Below are 17,076 nucleotides of genomic sequence, written 5' to 3'. Positions count from 1 at the left end.
CTTCTCATTCTGAAATTCATCTGTTGCCAGATATCCTATTCTGACCTAAACATTTAAAAAAGATCAGTTACAAAGAAATGCGCCTTATAAACATGGAGAATAGGGTAGATTAAATTACAGTTCAAAGACAAGTAAGTTGCTTGGTCTACATAAAGATACGTGTTATACAGACAAGTTAAAAAAAACTACATAACCCTTCAGATTTTAAAATGTTGGCTACCAGGAACTTTGATTCTGAATTCAATCCTGGGAAATTAGTAATAACCCATCACATCACCTAGTCTATGAAAAAGGAGGAACGTTTCTCTGTTTTCAAGCTGATAGATACTTACTGCAATTTTCTTCATCACTGCCATCTGGACAGTCCTCAAAACCATTGCATCGGAAGCGGCCAATGATACAGTGAATTCCACTTGCACAGGGAAAGAAGGTAGAGCCACATTTCGATTTGGCTTTTGCTGCAGGAGGGGAAAAAATGAAAGAGTATGGATCAAGAAAGAGCTCTATATCAGAAACAAATACAGAGCAATCAGAGTTTTTTTAAATCAGGTTGTTCATTGAAAGGCTTAGTAACATATGACAAAGAAAGGAAGGGGTTTATGCACAGCACCCACCTGGTTGGCTATGGTGACACCCATCTTATAAAAATAGCCATCCTTACAGCACAACACTAGGTCATTGCAGCCAAACATTTCAAGTTTTTCCAACAATTCTACATTTAATCCATAGGATTCCTAAGTGTTAATATAAACCTGGTTCTCAAAAAACATCAAATATTTCTGATTATCAGACTTGCCTTAGTAAATATGGCAACCCTCTCTGACAACCTATGTCCACCAGTGGCCCAAGGTCTAACTGCAGTTGTGGGGGTATGCCTCTTCATCCTGCCATTTCAGAACAGTAAATTCTACTGATGGAGCTCCCAAAGTTGAGGCTAAAAGGGAAGCAAAGGTCATCTTGATGGCCATGCAGGGATCACAGCCATCTCCTCAACTCAGTGGATGGACTGTGTAATTCAACCTGCCTGAAGGCTCAGCATCCAACTTGCAATCTTTTTTTCCATCTTATTCTGGATTAAGAAAGGCAGCCAGATAGATGTTGGATGCTGTTCCCTGAAGGCACCCAACTAACTATTCTCCCTGCCCACTTGTCCTCTAGGGGGAAGGAAAGAGGGGAGACAAGTTAGATCAATGTGTCAGCTGGAGTCCCTACTAAAATGATACAGCCAGCATCTCTCAATTAAGAGTGATTTCCTTTTGAAAATGGTAACTGGAGAAAGGTAAGAAGAAAAGAGCAAGCCATGCCTTTTGCTCAGAAGTAAATCCTCTGTGTTCTAAAGGACTCATATAAGCACTTTTCTCTTTGGGAACTGAAAAGCGAGAAGAGAGGAAGGAAGGGTCTCAATATGATTGCAACTGCACATCCTGTGGTGTGAAATCTTGGCTGTAAATAGCACTGCACAACATAATTTGCCCATAAAACAGCATGCAACTCAGTGGATTACCAGGGGCAGCACACAGATCAGGGTATGGAACTATCTTGTAAGTAAATGAGTAATTAGTAATTCTGTTCTGAGAACACATGCTATAATAATGCATACGACTGAAATGCTGGAATCTCAAGAAAAAGAGATTATTCTATTTACATTAATCTTACTCTATCTCTGTACTTAGATATAGGTTTAGTGTGGGCAAAATTGTGACAGGAAGCAAGCAAGCATTTTTGTCTAACCAGCAACAGGAGAAGCACATTTTTACCAATGTTATGCCATGTTCATAATAAATTAAACTATGCCCTCACTCCATACTGATAAAATGAAAGTGTACATTGATTAAGCTGCTGTTTCAGTGGGGGATAGTGAAAAGCTCATCACAGAAATAATCCTTTCAATTTAACTCATAAATTCCTGAGGCATATTGAAGACTACATATCAGGACACATACACCAGAAAACCCACAATCTGCAGATGAAATGCAATGCAAGAGTCCTACATCTACAGGAACTCTGCCACCTCCTTTCTTTCTCTGATTTTCTACTCATAATTACCTTCAAATATCCCTTCACTTAAGATAATCAGTGATGGGAGAATAGATATGAGAACAGGGGATTTGATTGTTTTGGATACCTGTGCAAGATAGGAGGAGATTACATCCAACTACAATAGTTACATATACCAACCAGTGTAACTAGGTCCTTCTGTGGGGTTGATGAGCTACATATTGGTTAATTAGAGGTAAATTTTTATCAGTACTGGCAGATCACCCCATTGAATCATCATGAGATGCGGTAGCTAACTGTAACTGCTTCTGCTACTATTTTGCCACAAGATCTGGCAAAGGGGAAAAGCATAAAAACAAAGTCTGCCCACCCCATATTAACTGATGCAGATGATGAAAGCAGAAAAATAGGATTTGGAAATCACAAAAAAAATTACAAGTGCTAGGAGCAAATGAGAGATGCTTAAATCATATACCAATCATCACTACATTGTTCCTTGGAGAAGATACACTAATGAAACGTCACTAACAAGATATCCTCCTCCAAAAAAGGTATTATTTGAAGAGACAAAGTAATGCCATTGGTTCACTTTTTTACTATTCCATCAACTTTCATGCTCATCATAAATCTCCTCGAACCATGTAATCATAATATGTTCTGCATAGCTTCTGGCATCTTTGACAGTTTTCTTTTTCCTCCTAGTCTAAAGTTGCAGTTAGGAATTAATCCAGAAATACACATTTCAGATACTATGAATGTGACTGATGGATGGACTCAGAACTGTGAAATGGAAACAAACCTGTGAAATTACAATATCATCTATGTACAGTTTAGCTTTCAGTAGCAACTCTACAGCAAATTGTTTTCTCCCTCTTGGGGCTGTTGAAAAAGAATACATTTCTCAATGCAAATTTATTTATATTTTCTCACTTACTACATATATATATATATACCCCATTTACAGGGTAAAACCTCTCACAATGAATTTCAAGATTAAGAGATAATCATGTTTGTATCTCCTGATCCTGGTTTGCTTAGTCTTTCTTAAGCAGCAAAGTGGTACACCGCCAATAGTTCATTCCTTTCCTGTGCAGTGGCCATTCAATTCTGTGATCAAATTAAAATCAAACACGCATGCCTGTATATGTACATGTCACTCACAAACAAGCAACACACAAACAGAGAAAGAGAGAGAGTACCAAACAGGCAAGCATTTGGATAAGGAAACTTTCAGAGCTGAAAGGGACTGCCATTGAACTGAATGCTTCTGCTGGCTGGTAATAATGTGTATATATAATTTAACAGCAGTCACAGTAACTTTTAAACTGATTTAGTATTTTTCAAAAACAAAGCAATACAAAATTTTATGGCATGGACTTTTTGCAGATGCATTAGTTTGTTGCTGGGATTGTAGAGCAGAAAATGAGACGTATCAACTAAATGTCACTTGCACACCAGCTACCATATTTTTCAGGGCAGGATCCAAGGACAACTCAGAAATAGGGAGCCATCATTCTGAAGGAAAGAGAAAATAAATTGCCTGAGAGTTACTGCTGTGACACTCCAGCTCTTGAAGGGGAAAATTCATAATAAGAAATACCTTTAAAGACTCCAGATTTTAAATCAAACATAACAATGACTATAAAGATGTGACTACACTGAGCTTTGCCATCTTATTCAGTAGCTTTGCTGTAGTAGATAAATCCATACATTGTTTTGAGTGAACATTTTACACCTGATTTTTGGAACTTAAAGATGTTGTCTCCTGGTGCCCCTCCAAGGTTTTAAATAAATCAGTGTCCTTACTGTAGACTATCCCATGATGAATTTTCTTGATCCCCATTCAAATATTATCCCATTCCTTCACAGGATCATTTTTCACAGTTAAGGAATTCTGATGTGGAAGAGTATTCAAACATCTATCTTCTACACAAGGAACTACATCTTGCTTGCAACAGACCTCTATTCTGCTACACTGCCTACTTTTTCTAAAGTAGCAGATCCACATGTCCAAAGAAATCTTAAACTTGGAAAGTATATTTTAGACACAGACTATATTACATGTCAGAGCATATCCTTCTACATATATAACCATAAATGATATCTAGTGGGAAACATGATTGGAAGTCAGGATGATCTGGCAGGTGTTTTTGAAGCTCACGGGACCCAAGTAAGTTAAAGGGACCCTAGCAGTGGGACCCTAAGGAAGTTAAAAGACACAACTAAAACACACTTTACCTTGGCTATGCTTCACCATGAGTGATGCACAAGATGACACATATTCCCCTACCAACTAATTTTGCATTTAAGATAGGAAAAGACAGCAACAGGAAGACAGCTGCCAAAAGCTAGAGACAATTGTACCCCTTTGAAATTCTTTTCCATTTTCCTCTGCCTGTCCCCAGATCAAAGGATATTTCCAATTGTATCAATGTGTATAACACCTCAGTGTGAAACCTCTTTTAGGTGACATCCATTCCCAGGATGACATCAAAGAAACCCTTTTTGAGTAGCCATTCCCAGGATAACATCAAATATGCTTTTAAACTCTTTGCAAAACATATGTTTTGATTTGGGGGTATAAATGCATCTTCAATCTGAAATGTTTTTGTTCACTTCATTGGGGAGGTGTGCCCTCAGCTATGGTTGAGTATCATCTTTTGGCTTTTTCCACTTCTCTTTGGAATGTTTATTTGCTGCTGCTGAGACTCCATCATTTCTTTTCCCTAAGTTCACTCTCTGCGTACTTCCTCTTTGTCACTAGCCAAGGGAACTGCAATTCCCATCTTTTCTTTTAGTCTTCTATTTCCTTCAAGAGAAAGAAAGAGACCCATGGCTAGTCTCTGTATTTTCTAGTCTCTATTTTCAGTGTTCTTTTCCTGCTTCAAAGCAAAAATGACCATGCCAAAAATGCAATCTAACAATGGAGTGACCTTTTCCACGTTCTGTTTATTTTATAAGTCTTTCTGCAAGTCATCCTCCACCTGAGGTAAAATTGCTCCATAAAAAGCAATCTGTTCAAATTGCTGTTCTGATACAGAAAACACAAACATTACCCACTGACTTGGTTAGCACTGGAGCATATGACTGTGTCTCAGGACATCTTTTTTTTTTTTTTTAAAGAAATTATTTTCTTTTCTCCCACAATTAGCTTGTTTTATGGCTTTTTCCAACAACAATTTCAAAAAACTATGCAGCAAGGTAGAAACATGATGTGTAATGCAGAAAACACAGACAATTATATATCATTTTTCTTGTACTTTTAAGCTAGAGAGTTGCTCTTTGAAAACAGTCCCTCCAAACCAGAGTTTGGAGGACCTCATTTTTAGAATATAACTCCCAGAATCCTCCAGAAAAGATATAATTTGAACAGTATCTCCCAGAATCCCCTGGTCAGCAAGGCCAGTTAGAAATCAATTTTTAAACATTTGAAAAATGTGGCCCAACTGCAACTCTGAAAAGGTTGTTCATAAACATTCACCAAGAGCCTGAAGGTAGTGTTACCATATTGAAACCTAGAGAGGGCAGGTAACAAACAACATCTGCTGAAATTCCTTCTTCAATGCACCCATTAAAGGTACAGGAGCCCTCTCCAGTTTTCAGTATGGCAACCCTAGCTAAAGCAGATGGAAAATCTGAAGTTGAAACAGGAGAAACTGTCCATTAGACAACTATCACCTAGATGTTCCTCGAAGCTAGGCTTTATGAAAAAGTGGCAACAGGAAAGCAATTGCTGAAATAAACCCATATCAAAGCCTACTTGGAGACTGCAAAAGGGATACACAGATAGCATGAAGAAAAAGATTCTCTGATCTGATAAGATCAAAAGTGATTTTTTTAAAGCATTGCTACAAGGATTATGGTGCAAAGTCAAGAATGCTCTTTGCCATGAGAATGCCATCTGATGCTAAAGCATGCTGGGGGGGGGGGCAATCATGTCAGGAGGATTGTGGGCAAGATAATTGGAACAAAAAGCAAGAGCCAAAATAATTGGAGCCAATAACTGGAGCCAAAAGCAGGGAGATTCTAAAGGAAAGCTTGTTTCAGTCTGCAAGAGATTGTGGAACTGGAGCAGAGGCTCACCTTCCAGCAGCACAGTGACCCTAGTACACAACCAAAGCAACACTATCACAGTCCTGTCACTGTTCTGTCACAGTCTAGGCCTCGATCAAATAGAGAATCCATGCCAAGATGTGAAAGGTGCTATTTTTCCAATGGTCACTGTCTGACCGGACCAAGTTGGGGCAATTTTGCCAAGAAGAATGAACAAAAATCACAAGTTCTAAATGTAAAAAGCTGATAGAGACTTAGGGCCGGTACAGACCGGCATGAAAAGCTGGCTTCCAACTGGCTTGGGGGCATGGCATATGCACGACACACACCCCCATGATTGACGTGAAGCCGTGTTCACGCCGCCCAGCTGCCCACCTGGCAGCCGGCTTCTGGAAGTTCTGACAGCATAGCATTTAGACACCATGCACCACCAGAGCACTGTAAAGCTGCGGCGGGGATGAGAAAAGCTGGCATTTTGCTAGCGCAAAAAAGAGCAACATTTTGCTGCTTCTTTGTGGGCTGGCAAAAAGGTGGATTAGGGCCACAGTGTGTGGTTGTCACAGCACCAATCCAGCCTTCTCAGGGGCGGCTTGAAGCTGCCCCTTCATGGTGGTCTCTTCTACCCCTTTGCCAAGTAGACTTGCAAATGTAATTGCTGCCAAAAGTGCATCTACCCCTCCTCAAAGAGTGATCATTTAGGTAATAAATAAATGCTAGTTGACTTACGTTTAGTTAACTTTTGTGCCACATGTATCTCAAATGGTAACAATGCCAATTAATATGTACAGAGATCTCGTAGCATCTTTGAGATTAACTGAAAGCAAGAAATTGGCAGCATGAACTTTCATAGATTTCAGTCTGCTTCCTCAGCTGCATTTGGTGAAGTGGAAAGCCTACATATGCCATTAGTGTGTGAAAACGTCAATTCAAATTCAAAATATTTGATGTATGCAAATGAAGTGACAAGTCCATTTTTAACAATGGTCATTGGTGAACAAAGAGTGTAATGTGATAAACAGGTCAAGGGTTCTACAGACTAACACGCTGTTGTTTTTGGTGGGTTTTTTGGGCTAAAACTATGGATGCCGGCCATGAAAGGCTTCGACTTAATACACTGTTATGTATCAGTGTCAATTCCATTTCAGTTCTATGTTGTAACACAACAAAATGTGAAAAATTCAAATGACAGAAAAAATACTGCAAAACACTGTATTTGTTAGACCAGAGGTTGTGTTACAACTACCCACCAGAAACAAACTACAATGCACCTGCGCTGTACACGGGTGCACTATATGTGGCTTCAAGCTTACACTGAAGCCACACGACAATCAAACATATGGCACAGGCATACCACGCACCACTGCGAGCACACTGCCCATTGTTTACAATGGGGCTCAAGCATATGCGGAATTCCCCTTATGTGGGCAGGGGGGGCACTGTATGATGTATTAAAGTTATCAAAAACCTTGACATACATGAATTTGGCCTCAGGATATTTCTGGGTAAGAACTTTACCGAACAAAGGAGTATGAATCCAAGCACCAACCTCTGTCAAATGGTAATGATGATGATGGATTTGATGAATTATGGCCTTGATTTCCTTTCATGCAGTAGAAACAATCAGCTATGAAAGAACTAGAAAAGCTCTCCCTTCATCCTCCATCTTGAGGGAGAGAGAGGCAGGTTAGCTCCAACAGGCCTGCCTGGAAGAACACAAGCCTTCCCTTCAGCCACCATCTTGAGGGAGAGAGGCAGGCTAGCTCCACCAAGCCTGCCTGGAAGAAGAAGACAAGCCCTCCTCCCTTCAGCCACCATCTTAATAAATAATAATAATAAATTGTTTATTTATTAACCGTTTTTCCCAAGATCAAAGCGGTGTACAAGTGTCAGTAAAGACAGTCAGTAAAAACAGTACCACAATTCACATATTAAAAATACACATTAAGACGAATTAAATCCAAAAGCATAGTTAAAAACATACAGTAATAATGTTAAAATCATGAATATCAATACATCAGAGTCAATAGGGGAAAGATAATCATAGAAGGAATCTTGAGGGGGAGAGAGGCAGGCTAGCTCCACCAGGCCTGCCTGGAAGAAGAAGAGCCCTTCCTCCAGTCCATCTGCCTTGGTCCAGGCCTCAGAGGGAGAGAAGAATGCTGGACCTGATCCCCCCTCACCATTCCCTTCTCCTTTTGTGTCGTGTCTTGTAGATTGTAAGCCTGCGGGCAGGGAAGCGTCTATTATCCCCTCTGTTGTAAACCGCTCAGATTCCCAGTGATTGGGCGGTATATAAATAAATCCTATTATTATTATTATTATTATTCGAAAAGATCCTAAAATGCAAAGATATACAACTGGACATGAAAATTAGGATCATACAAGCCAGTGTATTCCCTATTACCATGTATGGATGTGAGAGCTGGACAGTTAAGAAACAAGATAGGAAGAAAATCAATTCATTTGAGGTGTGGTGCTGGAGAAGAGTGCTGAGAATCCCATGGAAAGCCAAAAAGACAAATAAATGGGTCCTAGAGCATATCAAGCCCGAAATCTCTCTGGAAGCTAAGATGACAAAACCTAGGCTGTCGTAATTTGAGCACATCATGAGAAGGCACGACTCACTGGAAAAAACAACAATGCTAGGAAAGGTGGAGAGAAGTAGAAAGAGAGGAAACCCATATGCTAGATGGATGGACTTTATTAAGGAGGTCATCAAAATGCATGTACAGGAACTAAGGAAAGTAGTGGAGGACATCTTGGAGATGTCTCATTCACAGGGTTGCCATGGGTTGATATCAACTCGACGGCAGTTAACAACAACAAAGTAGAAACAATACTGGTGAACAAGTTTGTTATCCTATGAAGATAATTGTAATGCTTTACTGCCACACTCTCACAAGCTCTGCCTAGCAAAATCAGTGGTGAGGAGTGATGGCAGCTGCAATCCAACAACGTCTGGGGACTCATAGTCCCTATCCCTTGTAAAATGTGAAAAATCAGCATAACTGCTGAAGGAAAAAAGCACCTCATTTTCCAATGTTCAGTCATTTAGAAATCATCCAAAGAACACCCAAAAACCTCAGCAGTGGATCAAAAAATATTTCATAGTAAAGCTAAAGGGGAAATATTGTTTTAAGTTGGCTAGATTCACAGAAGGCAAGACATGGCCAAAAGAATGTCACAGATACAGGGCAGAAGGCGGTCAACAATGAACCTTGGCCCTAGTAAGAATGTCACCTTGCACATGGGCTACACTGTCCATACTCTACAGCTCAAGGAGGTCTCTGGTGACTACTTAATGCAACCTTAATTCAAACAAAAATTAGAATCCACTCAGTAACAGAATTCTGCAACATCTTTCATTCAACTTCCCAGTTCAACTCGTATGTATGTATGTATGTATGTATTGAACAGATTTACATCTCGGTTTTCCCCCAGGTGGTTTATAATAATTTAAAAAGATAGAACTAGAACATCAATTACAAAAGTTTTTTTTAAATAAATAAATAAATATTACTAATATTAAAACCTAGGTTAAAAACAGCATAGTTGAAACCAGTTAAAACCAGCAGAGCATTAAGAAGCACACCATACTACACAAGTAATATTCACCCTCCAAAAACCTAGCTAAATAAGGGAGCCCGGGTGGTGCACTGGTTAAATGCCTGTCTTGCAGCCACAAAATTGTTTGTTTGATTCCAGGGTTCCAAGGTTGACTCAGCCTTCCAGCATTTGTAGGTTGGTAAGATGAGTACCCAGCTTGTTGGGAGCAATTGGCTTACAGACTGTAAATTGCTTAGAGAGTGCTGAATTCACTGTTAAGCAGTATAGAAATGTAAATGCTAACGCTACCTCCTGCCCCGAACCCTATATTAGAACCAACAAAAGCCTGCTGTGACGACTTTAATAACTTCTTCGCAGATAAAATATCTCGTGATAAGGTCTGATCTCAACGTTGGCATTAAAACAGAAACAATAGAAGAGGTATCCAGAGCTTCCCCGTGGACTCCATTAAGCTGGATCACTTTGAGTTTGTAAATACCGATGAAGTGGACAAGCTCCTTGCATGTGTAAAGAAGACAACGTGCACTCTCAATCCCTGCCCTTCTTGGTTGACTGCCCAGGGAGGAGATGCTGTAACTACATTGTTACGATTCATAATCAATGCATCCTTCCGGGAGGGAAAATTTTCATCTAAACTGAAATTAGCAGTGGTTAAACCGCTGCTGAAAAAACCCTCCCTGGACCCCCTGGTGAGAAACGATTATAGATCGGTCTCCCTGTTGCCATTCTTGGGCAAGGTGATCGAGAGAGCGGTTGCCTTCCAACTCCAAGCTGTCTTGGATGAAACTGATTATCTGGACCCATCTCAAACTGGCTTCAGGGCGGGATGTGGAGTTGAGAGTGCCATGGTCGCCTTAGTCGATGATCTCCGTCTGGGCATTGACAGGGGAAGTGTGACCTTGTTGGTGCTCTTGGACATCTCAGCAGCTTTCGATACCATTGACCACGGTATCCTTCTGGAGCGCCTGAGGGAGATGGGCATCGGGGGCACTGCACTCCAGTGGTTCCGATCCTACCTCTCAGGCAGATTCCAGATGGTGAAGCTGGGGGACACTTGCTCCTCTAAGAGGGAACTGACATCTGGTGTCCCTCAAGGAGCTATTCTGTCCCCCATGCTGTTTAACATTTACATGAAACCGCTGGGAGAGATCATCCGGAGACATGGGGCATGGTGTTATCAGTACGCTGATGACACCCAGATATGTTTCTCTATATCTCTGACTGATGCAGTGACTAAGGATGGCATCTCTCTTCTGAATGCCTGCCTGGAGTCGGTAATGGGCTGGATGAGGGAAAACAAACTCAGACTGAATCCAGAGAAAACGGAAGTACTTGTGATAGGTTCCTCGGGCCTAAGGAAGGAAATCTGTCAACCTGTCCTGGACGGGGTCACACTTCCCCTGAAGGACAAAGTTCGCAGTTTAGGAGTACTTCTGGACTCGTCCCTGCAATTGACATCTCAAGTAGATGTGACGGCCAGAAGTGCTTGCTATCAACTTCAGTTGATACGCCAACTGCGACCCTCCCTAGACCGAAGGGACCTTGAAACAGTGGTACATGCTCTGGTAATCTCTCGTCTAGATTTCTGTAATGCGCTTTACATGGGGCTACCCTTGTACCAAGTTTGGAAGCTTCAGTTAGTGCAAAATATGGCAGTCAGACTGGTCACCAGTTCATCAAGGTTTGACCATATTACACCTATCTTAAAAGATCTTCACTGGCTCCCTATCTGCTTCCGGGCACAGTAACTTGGGCCCAAGTTACTTACAGGACCGCATCTCCCTATATAATCTGCCCCACACTCTTAGAACATCGGGTAAGAACCTATTGGAGATAGCAACCTCTAAGTATGTTGCTACTTCGCAACGAGCATTTTCAACATCAGCTCTGAGACTTTGGAACAGTCTCCCTGAGGAGATCCGCTTGGCAACCTCGTTAGAAACATTTAGAAAAGCGATTAAAACTGAGCTTTTTAGCCGAGCATACCCCACCTGATATGAATAGCCCCCTAATCTGAATGACTTGCCCTGTCTGCGTATGATCCCTGCCTTGTTTGTTGATGCTATTGTTACTGTATGATGTTGTATATTTTATTGTTTTAGCTGCTTTTAATTGAATTTTTATGTAAACACTTTGTGCTTTTTTAGTCTGTAACCCCGCTTTGATCCACTGGGAGAGGCGGGGAAACATAAATAAATTTTATTATTATTATTATTATTATTATTATTAAATGCTATTGCTAAATAAAAATGTCTTCAGCTGCCAATGAAAAGAGAGCAGGGAAGGGGCTGACATGACCTCCCATGGAAGTAGTTCCACAGTCTGGGAGCAGCCTCGGAGAAGGCTCTCTCCTGAGACCTCGCCAACTGTACCTGCAAAGGTGGTGAGAGTGAGCTAAAGCCCTCCCCTGCCAATCTTAGCATGTGGGCTGGCTTGTATAGGGAGATATAGTCCTTCAGATGGTCTGAATCCAACTCTTCTCACAAGTAGGGTCATTTTGAATTCACATACAACAACAGGCCAGGAGAGCAGCATTCTAAACCAAGCAGCAGTACGATAGTAACATCTAAATAAATGTGCCAAGCAGTTGTGAATCTTTCTTATAATTTTAAAGAACCAAAAGCCTCATGAGGATGTGATTCAAAGTGAAAAAGAGCAACTTAATACTTTCCAACCAGATTTTCTCCCATTTTGAGAGTTATTCCAACTGTCAAAAAATTATTTATTATTTATGTACAATATTTTACATACCACTCAATAAGAACAATTGTCTGGGCTGCTTAATATCAAATTACCCTTCCTCTGATGTTTTAGTTTTCTTGTTACTATTACTGCTCCTCTGAGGAAAAATGCAAATTATTATCAGAAGAAAGATACAGGCATCTTTTTTTGCATGGAGGGAGGAAAAAGCTGGGTTGTGGGTTGTTTTTTTTTAAGTGCATAAATTGCTGATAGGGAAAGCTTTGAGCAACCCCTTAGTCTCTGGCATGCTTATGTTCAAACTCACAGCCCACCAAGTCTGCTTTCAGTTACTCTTTTTAAGCCAGGGGAAAGATGCAAGCAATTGCGTGTCATGTCTACTTTAGCCCTAAGCTTCACATCTGCTTCGTTGTACTCAACTCTGCTAAAAACAGACATCTATGAACTCTGAAGAATTCCAGTCTGGTGATAAGTGGAACATGAAGAAGAGCCTGGAAGTTCTTTTATATCAGCTGAAAACTCATCAATTCTGTGCCACAGTTTCAGCATATCAAACTGTGATGTAGTTCACAGTGCAAGGTAGCGCTACAGTCAGGTCATTCAGACAGCTGTTTATATTATAAGGTTCCTTGAAATTCAGAATTTTTCGTGCATTACTTCCAGGTGTGATTTTCAAGATGATCCACTCCATCATCTTATTGAGCTTACATGAGTGGATCATTTTAATCCAGATCCTGGTACACTTACTGAATATCTGTAATCAGAAGCTATTACTACTCAGTTTGGAGACCAGAAAGTTTTTGCATGAAACTCAAGCTCTGGCTTGTAGATTGGCAAGATTTTGCATTGAAAAGGAGCTCTGATTTGCAGAACAGGAGGTTTTACCTGGATAAAGGTTTCATAGGCATTCTAAACTGGGGGAGATATATATATACACATACACACACAGCTTTGCTTTGAAGCCAAAAACAAAAACATTAACAAGATACAATATATAGGAGCGAGCTGAGGTTCTGGAGCTTATTCTTGAGTAGTGGTATACAGGACTGATCTGTGCTTTGTATGCCTGAAATTTATTGCTCTGGGGATTACTCCTCAGTAGATATGCCTTGAATCATGTGCTTTACATGCCTTTTAGAAAAATGTCCAGGTTAAGAAGAATGACACCTGGTCTTGTGCACTTTGCTATATCCTTTCCAATCTCTTAGTCCCCAACACCCTTCCCAAGCTACCAGGTCAATAACATTTCCTCGCCCTCTCCTGCTGCCAGAATATTTACATGCTGCAAAGATGAGCTAAAAGAATTATCCAATGGTTTATCTACCAAGCCTCCCAGAAGTTAAAAAAAAAAATCTTTCCCCACCAAATGTCATCTGGCAGGTTTATGGGATATTTTTGCCATGTCCCCCCCCCCCCAAAAAAAAAACACAGGAAATGACTTTTTTTTCTTGATCAGGAAGCAACTTCTAAAAAGGACTCTCCTCTGCATAAAATAGTTGAGCCCTCATAGCAAAAATGTCCCCATCACCCTACTGGGCATATGGCATATGGAGGCAATATGTGTGTCCATCTGCATGTGCACAGTTGCTGGGATAAGTCTCAAACCTTTAAATTTGTGCCATTATAAGGAACACTGAAATAGAGGGTTGCTAGACTTTTATAACTAAATACAGGTATTTCTAAAGTGAAGGGGGATTCTTCTTGTCATTTCTTTCACCAAATGTTGCCAGCAAGAAGAAAACAAGTGTGAAATGAGCTCTGTGCTTATGAGACATGTAGCAGCAAGTTGGAGCTTAATTGCCTTTCCCTGTCCTTTTGCCTTCTAAGATGAGTTTTCAAAGAAGTAGCCATGGGCCCATACAGACAGGCCAAAATTTAAGAAAAAGGCTTCTAAGAAACTGTAATAATTAAGTAAATAAATACAATTCCATGCCAACAGACATTTAGCTTTGTTAAAACAGTTCATGCCTACACACTACACAGGAGTAACAAAGTACTGACAAAGAGGTAGTGAAGGGAAGCAAGAATATATAAGCAGATACTGCAAGTTTTAAGAGTTTTTCATCTTGGATTTTTTTCCTTTTTCCTTTTTTTAAAATGGTTTGTCTTACAAACAGCAGACACTGCTGGAATACAAATTCTGCACCAGCTCCATTATACTGATTTATTCATGTACTCATCTATATGGAGAAGAAAACACAGTCTGCTTCCCAAAGATTGCAGTAGTACTTATGTGAAATACTGCACAGCCCAATGCCTGTCAGGTAGCAGTGGGAAATGCTCTTCATGGGTTCTGTTCATCTTCTTGACATGTCATTCAAATCCACTTGTGTGCCACTTATCTAAAAATAGGGGATATATTTACGTATCACAGGGGCATGTCATTGTTTTAAACTGATGGTATTTATAAACTACTTCCAATAGTTTGTACCATGGACCACTAAAGTACAATTGGCATTTGTTGGTTCCCTTAGTAGACTTTCAAGATAGTTATCCAACATGTTTACCAAGTGATCCTCAATTTATATTATTTGTCCTATCCCTACAGGAAATAAATGGAATTTAATTGTCTTAGCATAATAGTTTGAAACTATTAAATCCTGAACAGAATGTCTTGAGAGATAGTGTGGACAGTTGGTTAAGAATGTTGAACTAAGAGTTCTGGGTTCAGATCTCCACTTAGTCATAAAGTTCACTGGGTAACTTGCTCAGCCCCAGTTGAATCTACCTGGCAGTTCGTTGTGATGGCAAAATTGTCAAGAAACAAAGGGGTGAAATAGACTGTCGGAAGGGGCAGCTTCAAGCCGTCCCTTCCAAAGACAGATTGGGACTGCAGTAACAACACACCGCAGCCCCAATCCACCTTCAACCCCAAAAAAGGAGCAGCAAAGAGCTGCTCCTTTTTGGCCAGCAAAAAACTGGCTTTTCCTGACCCACTGGCGCTGGAAGCCGGCTTTAGAATGCTCTGACAAGGGAGCTTACTGCACAGGTCCTCCTGGGTCCGTTCTCAGAACGGAACGGAAGGAGCAGGAACGAGTGCGGAACGAGTGGGGGATGGATTTTACCGCACACACCAGTCCCTCATTCGTTCCATTCCCTCTCTCTTCCATTCTCAATCCGTTCCAGAGGGGGAATTTTGAGAACTGTTCAGAACAGTTCTCAAAAAGCGTTCCCTCTGGAACGGAATGGGAACAGAAGAGAGGGGGAACGGAATGAGTGAGGGACTGGAGTGTGCGGTAAAATCTGTCCCCCACTCATTCCATTTCCTGCCGGGCCATTCTGAGAACGGCCCACAAGCCCAGTGCGGTAAGCTTCAAGGTGTGGCGTATAAATGCTGTGCAGCCGGAGCACCTTGAAGCTGCCCACATGGAAATGGACAGAGTGGCTTTAGGGCAGCTTCAGGATGAGTGGCATATAAATGCCATGCTCCAAAGCCGCCCAGACAGTGGTGCAAAAGGGCCATCTGTTTTGGCCCACAGATGCCATTCTGAGATCCTTGGAAGATAGATGGTTGTGAAAAAATCTGGATAGTGCCTTACCACCTCTCAGATTTTCTCTCTGAATGGAACAGAATAGAAATTTTATTTTTATCCCGCCTCTCCAGCAGGATTGAGGCGGTAGAGAACTTACTCAAGAACTGTACACATTAATAAGAGATTCTAGACGAGACAGTGTGGTGAGGTAGTTTGAACATTGGACTATGACTCTAGAGACCAGATCTAGAGACCTAACCTGCTGGGTGACCTTAGGCAAGTCACATTCTCTCAGCCTCAGAAGAAAGTAAAGGCAGCCCCTATGAAGAAATCTTGCCAAGAACCTCATGATACGTTCCCCCTAGGGTTGACATAAGTTGGGCGGGAGGGGGGAAGAAAATTTGTTTTTGAGGCATCTACGAAAAAATTATTGTCCAGTACATCACTTTAAGACAACAAATAGCAGAGAATGGGAATGAGTTTTGCATAATAATGTGCTGGATTTTTTAAAATTATCTTTGTGGGAGGTGCTGTCATAGCTATTTAAACATACCGTTTACTGGATATAATTAGCAATAAAATGTTAAGATTCTTTTCTCAGTGAGATAAATCTTCAAGAACCAGTTCCTGTTCCTGTTTTGTAATGAAGACATGGCATAAGAGAAAAACAAAAAAATATTTTCACAACTATTTTTACACACTATGGGATGGCTTAGATGTCCAGGTATCCCTGATAATTCATCTTGTTCATGTTGTTGAGTGCCTTCACGACATTTCCAGCTCATGGTGACCCTAAGGTTTCTATCACAAGGTTTTCTGGAGCTTAGAGTGTGTGACCCACTCCTCCAGTGGGTTTCCATGGCTGTCTCCAGAGTTGTAGTCTTAACACTGAAACCACCATATCACACTGATTCCCTTGGACTTACTTCAGCCTATTTCCAAACCAAATAAAGATTGTTGTTCTTTGCTTAGCATCTCAGTTTAAAAAAAAACATTTTTGAGACAATGGCAAGCCTGAATATAGAGACAGATCCAGCACTCACAGAAGATCCATCCACCCCTAAAATCAACTGGCTGGCAGCTTTCTCACTTCAATATGAAATTAAAATTATATCTGCAACTAAATTCAATACATTACCCATCAAAGTTATATTCAAGGATAATTAATTCTGAGCAATATCAAAAGATGATCCTAACTACAACTGAGGATGGCTGAACACCTCTACCAGTAATTTTCCTATAATTCTTTCACTGGTAGTCTTGAATTTGCCATCTGATAAAACTG

At 40.7% G+C, this 17,076-nt stretch overlaps 1 protein-coding gene across 4 annotated transcripts in view; it reads right to left on the bottom strand.

The window, feature by feature from the left end:
• Positions 1 to 17,076, bottom strand: part of LOC149314590 (low-density lipoprotein receptor class A domain-containing protein 3-like) — a 217,161-nt gene that overhangs the window by 113,028 nt on the left and 87,057 nt on the right. For all 4 annotated transcript variants that reach the window (XM_089521439.1, XM_089521440.1, XM_089521441.1 and 1 more), the window contains one exon: positions 333 to 458. In XM_089521439.1, the coding sequence (XP_089377565.1) occupies positions 333 to 458 (126 nt within the window). The remainder of the gene's footprint in view (positions 1 to 332; positions 459 to 17,076) is intronic.

Source organism: Sceloporus occidentalis, unplaced genomic scaffold (assembly GCF_023333645.1).
Source record: "Sceloporus occidentalis isolate IW3139 unplaced genomic scaffold, rSceOcc1.0.p SCAF_4, whole genome shotgun sequence".
Classification (NCBI taxonomy): domain Eukaryota; kingdom Metazoa; phylum Chordata; class Lepidosauria; order Squamata; family Phrynosomatidae; genus Sceloporus; species Sceloporus occidentalis.
Note: the sequence above shows the minus strand (reverse complement) of the source record. Positions and strands in the feature narration are given on the sequence as shown.